This window comes from Sander lucioperca, chromosome 24 (assembly GCF_008315115.2).
Source record: "Sander lucioperca isolate FBNREF2018 chromosome 24, SLUC_FBN_1.2, whole genome shotgun sequence".
NCBI classification, from domain to species: Eukaryota; Metazoa; Chordata; class Actinopteri; order Perciformes; family Percidae; genus Sander; species Sander lucioperca.
This window is the reverse complement of record NC_050196.1, coordinates 3,735,090-3,748,200: the sequence shown is the minus strand read 5'-3', so window position 1 is coordinate 3,748,200 and position 13,111 is coordinate 3,735,090. Positions and strand designations below refer to the sequence as shown.

The window sequence follows — 13,111 nt, the reverse complement described above, 5'->3', positions numbered from 1 at the left end:
CATTTATACTGTACATATCGTACATTTATACATTTGAACACTTTGGGGGTTCCATATGATTTCTGCAGCATAAAACCCAGGAGTATTTTTTAAAGTGGAAACCGTCATGGATATGGATAGTGCTTTAAAGGAAGTCTAAAGGCTCTTTTACACTAGATGCATCCAAGGTGGCGCACGTCATCGTGACGTCAAAATGACCTAATATCCTGCTGGCGCACCCGATTTATGGCGCGCGAGCAGAGGAACGCATGACAAAGCGGAAACGGGAGGCCTGAACGGGTTTGCCGACAACCGGATGCCAGGACTCTCACAGTGACTGCAAGTCTCTCTTGTAAACTTACTGGGTTAAGATGAGTTCTTTTATGGCGAATGAAAGGCTTGATCCGACGAAGTAGCTCATCGAATCAAATCGAAGCATTGACGGCAATGCTGTAGCCAGTTCTGCCGTTGTTTACCTTTTTCTTCTTCTTCTAGTCCGTAGAAAGAGCAACGTCTGTAGCCTTTGCTCATTAGCGCCACCTCTGTTTAGGAGAAGACTGCAACTAGTGTCGCGAGCACCAGCGCAGGTATAAATAGTCACGGTGATCCCATGACGTCACATTTGCAAGCGCTAGCTGGGCTGCGCTTAGTGTATAAGAGCCTTAACAGTGCAGATCCACCTGGCCGTGCGACGCTTCTGTCGCGCCGCGCTCCACTTTGTTCCTGTGGGTGACGTCAAGCGACTTTAACGCGCCCGCAAAGCATCCCGGGAAGGTGGCGCTGCATTTGAAAAAAATGCTGTGCATCTTTATGCAAATGAATCCGTTGAACGCGACGCGACTATCCAGTAGAAGTAGACAAATATCTTTCAAACTGACCTTTGTCGATCTGAAATGAAGACAGATTCAGCAACTGCGTGGCCTATTTCTCAATTCAAATGTTTTCAGAAACACGTTTCGGTGAACTATTTTCGTAAAATACTATATCGTATTCTCAACGAGCCGCCATGCCCTTGTCGGTTTGAAATTCTCGAGCAGCCAGACCCACGTGACGCGTTCGTCCAATCAGCTGCCGGTCAAGGGCGTGGAGCATCAACCGTGGATGTATGACGTCGCGACATACCACGCTTCAGTCATGTTGCCAAAGTGGATATGTATGTAAGGCTACATCTACACTGCTACGTTTTGGTTAAAAAAAAAAAAGTGATCGTTTAAAGTGCCCATATTATGAAAAAATCACTTTTTCTGGGATTTAGGGTGTTCTTTTGTGTCTCTGGTGCTTCCACACACATACAAACTTTGAAAAAAATCCATCCATGCTGTTTAGAGTGAGATACAGTTTCTGAATGTGTCCTGCCTTCAGTCTCTGGGTGAGCTGTCGCTGTCGTCTGTGAGCAAATCGGCACGGCTTGTGACGTCACAAGCCGAAACAAGCAGGCTAACCACAACCATTACCTCGTAGCGTTAGCATGCTAACGCTAGCATGCTACCTCGTTCTCAATAGTGTGTGTTGTAGCACTGCTACAACACACACAAGTTCACCATAATCTACAAAAGAACTACTTACATGTGCGCCCCTCATTTAGAAGTCTCCCAGCTAATCCTGCCTTGTAACTGACCGAAGTTGTAGAAATAGCCTTTCTTTTACTGTCTATGGAGCTAGCTAGCTGACATGATCTACATCTGAGCTACTGGGCATGTGCAGTGCAATCAAAGATAGTACAGAAGAAGAAGAAGAAAAGAGGTCTCACTCTGTAGCTAAAACAGAGACCAGGTGAAAAGAGGATCTGCAGCAGTGAGAGAGAGCGGTGCAGTACAACAAAAATATGGTGTTTTTTGAAAATTAAACCATGTAAACCTATTCTGGTACAACCTTAAAATACAATATGAACCTGAAAATGAGCATAATATGGCTGCTTTAAGCCTCGCCTCCACACTATTGCGGCATTTCCGAGCCCCTAAAACAGAGACATTTGGAAACGGTGCTGCCTCGTTTTGGTTTTAAATCTCCGGGGGTTGCTTTGTAGTCTGGGCACATACGGAGACTTTTGGAAACGACGACGCTGATGCCAACGTTAAGCCAGTTTTATGGTTCTGCGGAGGCTCCACGCAGAGCTTTCACGGTAGCCTACGTAAGTGGCCTGATATATGTGTGCGTCGAGCCGGCATGCGTTTGTGTGGGGAGTGGGTGGTAAAGCGAAGGAGAAAGTGAGAGAGTGAAGGCGATTAGCTTCGGAGCGAGTAGCGACTCTAGAGTCATAGTGAGAGAAACAAAGTGTCTACTCTGTGCTTTCTGACCACGGTGGGAAATCTGTAGCAGGAAAAGTTAACCCTCTCCTTGATTTCATGTTGTTTACCCAGAAGGAGAACCAGGGAATGAGTCGGGAGAAATGCAACACTACCCGGCCGAGCGACGCGCGTCGCTGCGACATGTGTAGTTACATTTTTTCGAGAGGTGCACGTCAGGCTATTGGCGTAGGGTCCGGCGTAGACGCAGAGGGGTCTGCGGGGGTACGCTGTCGATTCGACGCATAAGCATAAAATATAGCCTCCTGATAGGATCTTATCAGTCATGAATATTTTGATTATATACATTTTGTGGGGGGGAAAGTCGTAATATTTTGAGAAAAAAGTCGGGACTAATTTAGGAAAAAATCAAATATTTAAAAAAAATGAAAACATAATAGTGTAGATGAAGGTTCATGAGATAAACCATCAAACTGATAGCTCAGTACTGATCTGGCACACCCTCTCCCTTGAGCTGAAATGGCATGAGAAGTTAATCTACCTTTTATGTTGAGCATCGGCTGACTCAGTCCTGTTGCGCAACGCAGCAACCATTTCACGTTTCCCACAACATAGTGTACACACTGGCAAGATGACAAACATTTATTTCCCAATAGGTTGTTAGGCTTTTTTTTTATACTTTTTTTTCTTATCCTTCTACTTGCAACAGCTCATATTTATAAATCTAATAATAAACCTTCCCTTTTAATTTAAAAAAATTGTTAAACAAAATCCAGTTTAAGTTAATAATTGCTATTTCATTTTAAACAATCATGCTTGAACGTGTACAAAAGAATAGCAACACGTGTTTTTGTTTTTTTTAAACAATATAACCCCCCTACAGACAGAATGGTACAGTCCGCAATGTCTGTTTCCGGCCCTCGGTTGCTAAGAGGCAGAGAACGCCTGATTGAACGCTAGAAATACACCGCAGGTAAAAGCAATGCCTCACACCTGTGTCGTCACTCGTACGCGTATTAACGGATCTACTTTAGCTAGTCATTTCTGTACCGGAGGACTATTCGGTGGATATTTCTGCTCCGGGCGGTACAACAGAAAAGCATGCTTACAAAGATATTTTGTTACTTTAACGGTTAACGGTTACTCCCCCCCCCCTCTGGATAACAATGGCCGCCGAGTGTACTGAAGAGGCGATTCTGGACTTTGTGAAGGAGAACGGGGGCAAAGTGAAAAACACGGATTTAATTGAGCATTTTAAAGTCGTGTTCCCGGAGGACCCGGAGAAGAGAACGGCCGTCCGTATGAAATTTAAAAGCTACGTTGACCGCATTGCGTATGTGAAAACTGAGAGCGGAGTTAAATATGTCTGTCTGAGAAAACAGTTTCGCGGGTCAGAGAAGGAGAATGGCACGGAGAGAGATTTAAACCAAGAGAGGCTAATTAAGCCGTATAATCCGGACCGAGCAGGCGGCAGAGACGCAGCAGCAGGCGGGGAGGTGCAACGGCAAACCCTACCTGGCTCAGGTTACGGATGTGACAGCCAGGTGAGAGTTCCGCATGCTTTCTCCACTGCTAAAACTATTTCCCCGGACAAAACCGACGACAAGAGTCGGTGTCATGGGTCTGTTTGTGTAGTGGAAGAGGCGGACAGCCACTCAGGGGAGATGGGAAACAGAGGAAGCCTCCGCAGAGAGCAGAGGGAGTCCAAGAAGGAGCGTGTTGGGAAAGCTCCTCCTCGCATACCAGAGGTTGCGGTGCCTGAAGCTTCGGCTCTCCCCGCAGCAGAGGGACCGGTGTTCAACCTGCCCGGGCCTGCACAAACCGGTCCTACAGGACCGGAGCAGGCAGCTGGACTCGGTCCCAGAGACACACCTGCCACCGAGTCTCTCTCACGAGAAGAAGCAGGGCAGATTCCGAACTCTAAAAAAGAGGATACACACAGTGTGTCTGGGAGTGAAGGAAGACCCGTCCTGCAGGTCACGATGGACCGCTCCCCGCAGGTGAGTCTGGCTGGGAATCACCAGAGGCCGACGACTTTAACCCTCCTGTTGTCCTCGTCAAATTTGACCCGTTTTCAAAAGTTTCTATATCAGAAATTTGGATTTTCTTTCAACCAGATTGCCCCAAAATAACATTGACTCTTCCATAAAACGCTCGATTTCTACTTTCATTGAATTTGGGGTGTTTTTTATTCAATTGTATCCTGACTAAACTTTGACATAGGCTGTGATTATCCACCTTCGTTCCTCCATACTTGGCTAATAGTCAAAATCATTCATAATTTCTGCTTTTTTATAAGCTATTTTATAAGTGGATGCTGTGCGCTTCTAATTTTTTGATCACATGAATTCTAAAAAAAAAAAAAATAAGTGTAAAAGTACTTGGTTCTAGTAGTGAATATACTGGTGGTAAGGGGGGAAAAAAGTGCCAAAAAGGTAAAAACAGTGTCTTAAAAAGTGTAAATGTTGACCCGGGAGGACAACACAAGGGTTAAACATATTGCGATATTCGGTGAGATATAGGCAATTTATTACCTTATTTATTATAACTTTTGAATTATGATAATAACAAGGCAACTTTCTCAGTTTGTTCTTCTTTGACGTTTAAAAAAACGTCTTTTACCCTTTTTAACAGTTTTTTTTTTTTTTTTTTTAAACGCTTCCAACGCTTTTCACTGAAGCATTTTTTGACGGTTTTCCGGATTTTTTTTTTAATGCTTTTTCTACGCTTCTTTTTACACTGTTTTCGAAAAAAATGTACCCCTTTTTGGATAGCGTCAAGTAGTTTTTGTGCCTAAACCGATCCGAACTGCGACCGCTTCGCAACGTTAATGACGTGATTTTAAAACGTTACGTTCTGTGGTTCTCCTCCAGGTGAGGCGCAGCGGTGTGTTCCGCAGCTCAGCGCGCATGTCCTCTCGAAACGACAGCGATACCGCCTCCGTGGTCTCCTCCAACCCGGACGACGACAGGGCCCCGGCCACTCTGGACCCGCTGGAACACGAGTGGATGCTGTGCGCTTCAGACGGCGAGTGGGCCAACTTGTACCAGCTCCTCGCCACGGAGCCCAGCCTCGTCCTGAGAAAGGATTTCGTCACGGGCTTCACGTGCCTGCACTGGGCGGCCAAGCAGGGCAAGCCGGAGCTCATCGCACTCATCATCAACTTCGCCAAACAGCACAGCGTCCCCGCGAGTGTCGACGTCCGGTCGAGCAGCGGCTACACGCCGTTGCACGTCGCCGCCATGCACGGCCACATGGAGGTGGTGAAGCTGCTGGTGGGCGCCTACAGCGCGGACGTGGACGCCCGAGACTACAGCGGGAGGAAGCCCTGCCACTACCTCACGGACAACGTGAGCATGGACATACGGGACATCGTCGGAGCGTACGAGCGCTCTGACGCGGAGGACGAAGGCCCCAGGGATGCAGGAAGACGCTGGAGCGTCTCCAGGGTTCTCCAGTCTCACCTGAAGCCGCTCGGCGACTCTGTGGACGGGGGGGTCGCACCCAGAGAGAAACCCCTCAGGAGGAAGTCCTCGCTTTACAGGATGAAGCCCAAACTGCAGAAGCTCCGCTCGAGGACGTCACAAATCGTCCACAGCACGTCGTTCCGGGGCACAGAGGAGCTGGACGGGTCCGCGAAGGCTTCCTTTAAATCCAGACCCAAGACGCATTTCTTTGGTTGAGATCATCATTGTAGAGCTAATGGACCTTTTTCACAGCAGACATTTTGACTTGTCATAGTAGGAAAAGCACAGCTGAAATTGATAACCTTAACGATGGCTCAATTCCATCAAGTGTCCCAGTAAGCTAGTTTAGTGAGTCAGCATGCACAATACCAGGGCCTCTCCTAAGTGGAATGCAGCCACCATTAATGGTATTTGACTACACCTGTGCTTTTCCTACTATAACATGTCAACATGTCTGCCGTGAAAAAGGTCTATCGCCAGTGCCACACAGATGCAGAATTATGCAGACTTTCCGTAGATTTTAAACAAATTAAAAAAACTAAAATAAAACTAGCAGACCCAAGCAGAACAGTCTGCTGAATTCCGCAGATTTTCCGCAGAATGTTTCCGCAGAATGTTTCCGCAAATTTGAAACAATTAAACACAAAAAAACAGTCAGTTAATCTCAACTATTGTCGATAACAGATAAATCTGTTTTAATAATTTTTTTTTTTATGAAAAAAAAGGTAAAACTTCTCTGATTCCAGCTTGTAAAATGTGAATATTTTCTAGTTTCTTCACTCCTCTGTGACAGTAAACTGAATATCTTTGAGTTGTGGACAAAACATGACATTTGAGGACGTCTCTTGGGCTTGTGGAAACACTTGATCAACATTTTTCACCAGTTTCTGACATTTTATAGACCATATGCTAAGTCATAGAATGTTAAAGAAAAGTTTTGACAGCAGTTTGGAGCTGGGGGTTCAACATTTTCGGGACATCTATTGTCTATTGTTTTATAGTTGGTGTGCAGGTGAAAGCTGATGGGATATTCAGTCTTAAAAAAATACATATTTTATGCCAAACAATCAGTCAAACTTTTAGAAGATCCATTCAGTCAAGAAGTCTTCCTATAGACTCAGTTTTGTTAACAACTAGTCTAATAAATTCGAATGTTGTTCGAAAAAAACAGAAATGTCAAAAGAAAGCGACAAATATCTAAAAAAGCAACAAAAACATTGGAGAAAGCGTCAAAATGTCAACAAAAGCCACACAAGTTATTAAACAAAGATAAACGTCAGAGAAAGCGATGAAATCGTATTTCTTTTTTTTTTTTAACGACAAAATCTCCAAAAACGACAAACGTAAAAAAAAGTCTAAAGCGATAAAAACCTCAAAAAAAATCTATTGATAAATTGAAAAAAAGTGCATAGCTGCTTAATTTACAAAGACCCAATAATTCCCCCAAGAGCAAGCATCACTTTAACGTTGCGTTTACAGTTGGATTTAGTCTACACCTACACCATTTAAGTTTTTCGTTTTAAAAACGCATATCTTTTGCTACGTTTACACCTCGCACCCACCCTATTCCGGCGCTTCGGAGCCCCTAAAACGAAGACGAGGAGTCATTTTACAGCACTGTTCATTCATTCATTCATACACTATTTTGATTGAGGATGAACAGCCTTCAGAAATAATTAACGGCACACTTTAAACTGCTAATTACTGATGTTTGAGGTCAAAACAGTGTTGTCCCAATTCGTATTCGGTGTCTTTGCTCCCAATTCTTTTTAAAACAGATATAAGGGATGCATATCAAAAATGTTATATTAAAACATTATTGGGCTATTATATACATTTTAACTTTAACTTTACGTATTTCGTTTCAAAAATGCATATCTTTTGCTATGTTTACACCTCGTGTCCGCACTACTCCGGCGCTTCAGATGCCCTTTAAACGAAGGCGTTTGGAAACAGTGCTGCACCCGTTTATGTTTGAAAACTCCGGAGTTGTGTTTTAGTATGGACGGGCAGAAACGGAGATATTTGAAAATGCTGCCAACCCGTTTTTGAAAACCCTGGAGTTGTGTTTCAGTCTGGATGGTCAAAGGCAGAGACCTGATTGGGTTTTATCAAGCCTGATGTGCCCTTCCCTCATTTGGCACAACCCCGTCAAGTGACCCTTTTCTGAAAGAACAAACATCAGCCTCGACTATCGGTGGTTACTTTAACATGGCTAACAAGTCACAGCCGTTTCTGACCTTGTTGTCGATGCTAGCAGCTGTTGTGCAGTTAAATTCTGCATTTTTATAACGCTACTATTGCCTACATGTACAGGAAGAAAAGATAATATTGAAATGATTTGCGACAATTTGTGTCCAGCATTACCGGCACGTGCATGCCCAGTGTACGTGAATCTTCTGGGAAACCGTTTTCGGGCGCGTTAGTATGGATGAGTTGAAACGGTGCTAAAATGCTCGTGAGGACGGAGATCGTTTTTTGTTTTATAAAAGCCATTTAAAAACAAAAATGCTTGTATGTAGCCTAAGTTAGAGAGGTGCGAGCATAGGCAGCAATTTTATGTTTTCCTCCGTGGGTGCTCACTGGCGCACTCTTTTTAAAAAAAAAAAAAAAAAAAAAAAGTTGTCAAAACTTTTTTGCATTTCAGAACCTTAGGAGATGGACAGCGGCCGACACGAACACACACGCCTATTTAACTCGATAATAAAGCCGTAAAGTAGGTTATCTTTCAACTCAGGACAGCGCCACTTCTCACAAATACAGATAGGATTGGAGATGAAAAATTTAACTGACACGCAATCGCGATCAGATGGAGGGGGGGGGAGGTCACTAAAGAGGCGTTTTCATCCGAGAGACGCTGTGATTGGTGGATAGGATATGAAGCAGGGGACTGACAGCTACATAACCAATCACACTATGACAGACGCTCCACTTAGCATCAACTGCAATATTTAATTTTAAATGAATGTAGCCTACTGGCAGTCTGGCACACGTGGGTGCTCAGTATTTTCCGTGGGTGCTCGAGCTCCGGAGCACCCACGGTATCGGCACCTATGGACACGAGTGTATGTAAGCCTTTTCTTAAATCTGTAGGTGAAAAGTTTGCAATGGCTGAGCAAAATGTTTTGTATATTTTTCCATCTCAGGTATTGAAACCCATGATACGCTGCTTAAAGAAAATGTACACCAGCTTTTTGTGGAACAGAAACTGCTGGCAGCATCTCATTGTAATTTAGTTACAATTACTTTTCTATAGTTACATTCTTTGTATCTCTGTAAATGATTTACCCTATATTCTTTTCTTTACAATGATGGCACCTTGTTTATTGCATCTTTGCACATCTGAACAAGCTCTTAGATTTTTATTTGTTACATAATATAACTATGTATAAAAGAAAATATTTTCTGGGTTCATGGGGCCATTTTTAATGATCTGATTAAATAAATTCTACTCCATGTCATTGCAGATGTATGAAGGACTGTGTCTGATTTGATTCTTCTTACTGTCGGTGCAAATGTGAAAATATGGATGTTTTTCTTTTAAGTTGTTTTGTTGGAGCTCCAGTGGGTTTGCAGAGGTCCATAAAGGGGTTCTGTGGAGTCCCTAAAAATAGGAACACTTTCAATGACATGCAATCCAACTCATTTCCCATTAATGGATATGTTTGGCATAACTGTTGTCAAACTATTGTTCACTTTGGTGCTTTTTCTGAAGATTTTTACAGCGTCATTAGCGAACATTTCATCTTGAAATCAGTCTTTCCAAGAAACAAGATCTTTCATTTATTGTGGGTAGTGATGGAAAAGACAATTACACAATAGGGTCCACTGAATGAAACGGCCTCTCCTACTAAAGGTGGAGTGACCACAATAATCAGAAACGTGTCACTAGCTGGGAAGTAATTAACATACACAACAAATGACCAAAAGCATGTCATATTTTCTATAGAAGAGGAATATATATTCTCTCTCTCTCTCTGAATGAAGGCTTTTCATTGTGTCCTTAATCCTCCCTGAGAGGAAGAAAATTCCCAGTGTGGCGGCCTTCACATGATCCACGTTGAAAGATTCTAAAGAATGATGTTAAATCAGTTGAAACCACACATTCTTTAGGTCATAAAAAGTTATGTCGAAAAAATCATTAAGTAGTAATTGGTATGTCAAGTCATAAAAAAGTCGTAGTATAGTATGTCGAAAAAAGTCAGTGTACTATGTTTAAAAAAAGTCACAGTATACTATGTCGAAAAAAGGCATAAAATTTAAAGTAATTATGAAAAAAGTATAAAAAGTCAGTGTAGTATGTCTAAATCAATCACACACGATGCATCTATCTGCTCTCAGAATAAACCTCTTCCCCAAATCCTATTCTCCCTTCTTGGGAGACTGCCGTGAAATATTCCGCCAGGGCGAGCTCAATTTAGAGAGAATAGCAGCAGCAGCGATCGGTAGCTAAAAAAACCCACCAAAACGTCAAAAAAGTGTCCAAAAAAAGCAACAAAAACATAAAATGATAGCTGCTCCGCAGTGATATTCGGGGCCGAGCATTTTAAGCAGGAAGAGAAAAATGCGGTGGATGGAGGAGAAAAAGGGCAAATAAATGAAGATTCTGTCAGCAGAAGTACCAAACGGAGACATTCCTACTCATCCGTTAGTATGGAACAGATCTACTGTTTAGGTGAGGGTTCGTGAGTGGTGCGTTGGGGTTATTTGGTATAATAAGGTGACAAGGGGGGCTTGAACCTTTGGGTCTGAAGGCAAGTGCTGATCTCAGTGAGGTATTGGCCAGGTGTGGACACTTCTATGTCCATGAACATCAAGTATTTAGTTTGGAAGAAATTGAACTGTATGCAGAAAAAATGTGAATGCACCGTGGGCTCAATTTTTGATATATCAAAAATCTGAATGTCATTTTTGTGGAGAACAGTCTGGAGATGAAGTTTCCGAAGTTTGGTGTCAATAGAACCTAAAATGTGGGAGGAGATAGCTTTAACCCTTGTGTTGTCCTCAGGTCAAATTTAACCCGTTTTCAAAGTTTTTATATCAGAAACATGGGTTTCTTACAACCAAATTGCCTCAAAGTAACTTGGATGCATGCATGTATGTTGTATGGAACCCATACAACATATACATTCATGCATCCATGTTCTTCGCAGGTAAAATTGATTATTTCCATTGATTTTTTTTTATTTTTATTTAATTTCATGGCTTTTGAAAAAAAAATGTTTAAATGGTTTCAAAAAAGCATCCCGACCAAACTTTGACATAAACCAGTCTGTGATTCACTCAACATCCTCTGATCTTAACTATTGTATTAGTCAAAAATAATTCATAATATCTGCTTTTTTTCAAACTCAAAAAGTAGGTATTACATACTATATAGGTATAGTAGTAATGTCATTTTATTAGGTTTATTGACCATGAATAAAATAAAAGCATTGAAAAGAGGGATAAAAACATTTAAAAAAGCGCCAAAAGCATAAAAAAAGTCGGAAAAAGTTCCAAACAAAGCGCATTTTTCAATTTTGACCCGGAATGACAAGTTCATGGATGACGGTGAAGACAACACAAGGGTTAAGAAGTTTTGCAGTTTTTGCAGAAAGTAGAGTAATAGACTTCAAAATTGCCACTGGGTAAAAGCAGAGTATAGTTTCTGCTCTATTGGGGCTACCGTTTGACGTAAATTGCGAAGTTGTAGCATGTACGGTTGATATGTTATGAATTTTTTAAGTTTAGAATTTTAGATGGCTGCTGTAGCGCAACCATCAGGACTATTAGCATACAAATCGGACCGATTAAGTTTGGCACAGACCAGGACTTGTGTGCACAGTTTGGTGAGTTTTCGTGCATGGAAACATGGATTTCTTAGAAAAGAAATATAATAATACTGGCAACAGTAACTATAGGGTTGACAAAAACGTTGGAAAAAAACAATACAAATGGCGGAAAAAGAACCAAAACGTTCTTCGGCCTCCTAAAGGCCTACCAGCACACAGCTTCCACAGCTCGGCACGCAGCTCCAAGTCGTAGGAAGTGTCCGAAGACTGCTTCCTGTGGCCGTTGTACAGGTAACAGCCCCCCACCCCTTCCATCTCACAGGCAACTGCAGCGTACACGGATATGGATGCTCACTCAGCTGGAGTCTGAGAAGTACAGAAGAGGAGTTTAGTTCCTCAGAATCACCTGCTTTAAAAGGGTAACTAAAGGGTAACCTGTTAGTGTGTGTTGCTGATGTGAACAAAAAATATTTGAAACCGGTCCAGTACTGAGCGAGAACGCTGTAACCATCAGCCGCTAACGGGGCTGCAATGTGAAGAAAAAAAAAAACAAGGCATTTTTCTGTCTTCTTTTGTCTTAGGTGAAGATAAGCTCTAAATTTGGGGGTTAAAAAGATGCAAAAGTTTACAATACAAAGTAAAGATTCAGTTTTACTGTGGTGAAGAGTTCCACAGGGTAGGATCTGAGCTCTCCTATTGTTTAAAGGGTACCTATTTATTTTTTATCAAAGTGACTAATAGAAAAAAAGTTGAAATAGGTCCAGTATTAAGCAAGATGGCAGCGGCAAAACACGCTGCAATGAAACATTAATGGGCAAATGTTCGCCGTCAGTTTGCATCCACTAAAAGTGCTGTTTTAGGCTCGGATTCTTCTTCTTAAGGCGTTTTTCCATTACATGGTACCTGCTCGACTCGCCTCGACTCTACTCACCTTGACTCGACACACTGTGTGTCCATTTTCCATTGCAGATTTTAGTACCGCCTCAGCGTGGCTGGTCGTCTTATATGCCGGCTCGACGCACACACCAGCGCACAAGTATAAACATCAGGCCACTTGAGCTTGTTTTACAGTTCTGTGGAGGCTCCACGCAGAGCTTTCGCCGTAGCCTATATGTAATATGTGGCCTGATGTATACATTTGTCAGATGGTGTGTGCGTCGAGCCAGCATGTGTGTGATAGGTGTAGGATATGGCGAAAGCTCTGCCTGGACTGGAGCCTCCGCAGAACTGAAACAAGCGGCGCCGCAGTAAACTGCCGTGACCTAACACGACACACACACAGAACGTGGAAGGTGTGTTGTTGTTGCCAGAAGACACATTTTGTTTCAGAAGAAGCTGGAGGCAGCAAAAAAAAAAAACACAGCTGGCTAAACTGTTTAAAAATAGCGGGTTTGTTCAGGACACCCCACTCTGTCGCTTTCACGTCACCTTTTCGGCTCGCCTCAGCTCGCTTGGAACCTCGACTGAGGAGGTACTAAAAAAAGTACTTGTTACTAGTACCAGGTACTTTTTTTCATAATGGAAAACCAAAAAAGGCGAGTAGAGTCGAGGCGAGTCGAGCAGGTACCATGTAATGGAAAAGCGCCATTAGTGTCTGACAACATTATGGAAAGGATCCCTACAAAGATAGACCTTTTTGTTAAAC

At 42.7% G+C, this 13,111-nt stretch overlaps 2 protein-coding genes and 1 long non-coding RNA gene across 5 annotated transcripts in view; 1 reads left to right on the top strand and 2 right to left on the bottom strand.

The window, feature by feature from the left end:
• LOC116057804 (gastrula zinc finger protein XlCGF17.1-like) overlaps positions 1 to 13,111 on the bottom strand; it is a 211,240-nt gene that overhangs the window by 131,608 nt on the left and 66,521 nt on the right. The gene's annotated exons all lie outside the window — the stretch shown is intronic.
• The window catches only part of LOC118494423, a 23,658-nt gene extending 10,547 nt beyond the window's left edge, over positions 1 to 13,111 (bottom strand). The window contains exons 1-2 of the long non-coding RNA XR_004896545.1: positions 13,099 to 13,111; positions 12,871 to 12,876 (exon numbers count right to left, since the gene is read on the bottom strand). This is a non-coding gene — a long non-coding RNA (uncharacterized LOC118494423). The remainder of the gene's footprint in view (positions 1 to 12,870; positions 12,877 to 13,098) is intronic.
• On the top strand, positions 3,141 to 6,230 carry sowahcb (sosondowah ankyrin repeat domain family Cb). 2 transcript variants are annotated; one of them, XM_031302384.2, is made up of 3 exons: positions 3,141 to 4,225; positions 5,099 to 5,927; positions 6,165 to 6,230. In XM_031302384.2, the coding sequence occupies exons 1-2, from the start codon at positions 3,392 to 3,394 to the stop codon at positions 5,906 to 5,908; spliced, it is 1,644 nt and encodes a 547-aa protein (XP_031158244.2). In that variant the 5' UTR covers positions 3,141 to 3,391; the 3' UTR covers positions 5,909 to 5,927; positions 6,165 to 6,230. The 2 variants fall into 2 exon arrangements, with proteins under 2 accessions (XP_031158244.2, XP_035854221.1); XM_035998328.1 differs by lacking the exon at positions 6,165 to 6,230 and having other exon boundaries at positions 3,141 to 4,201; positions 5,099 to 5,984.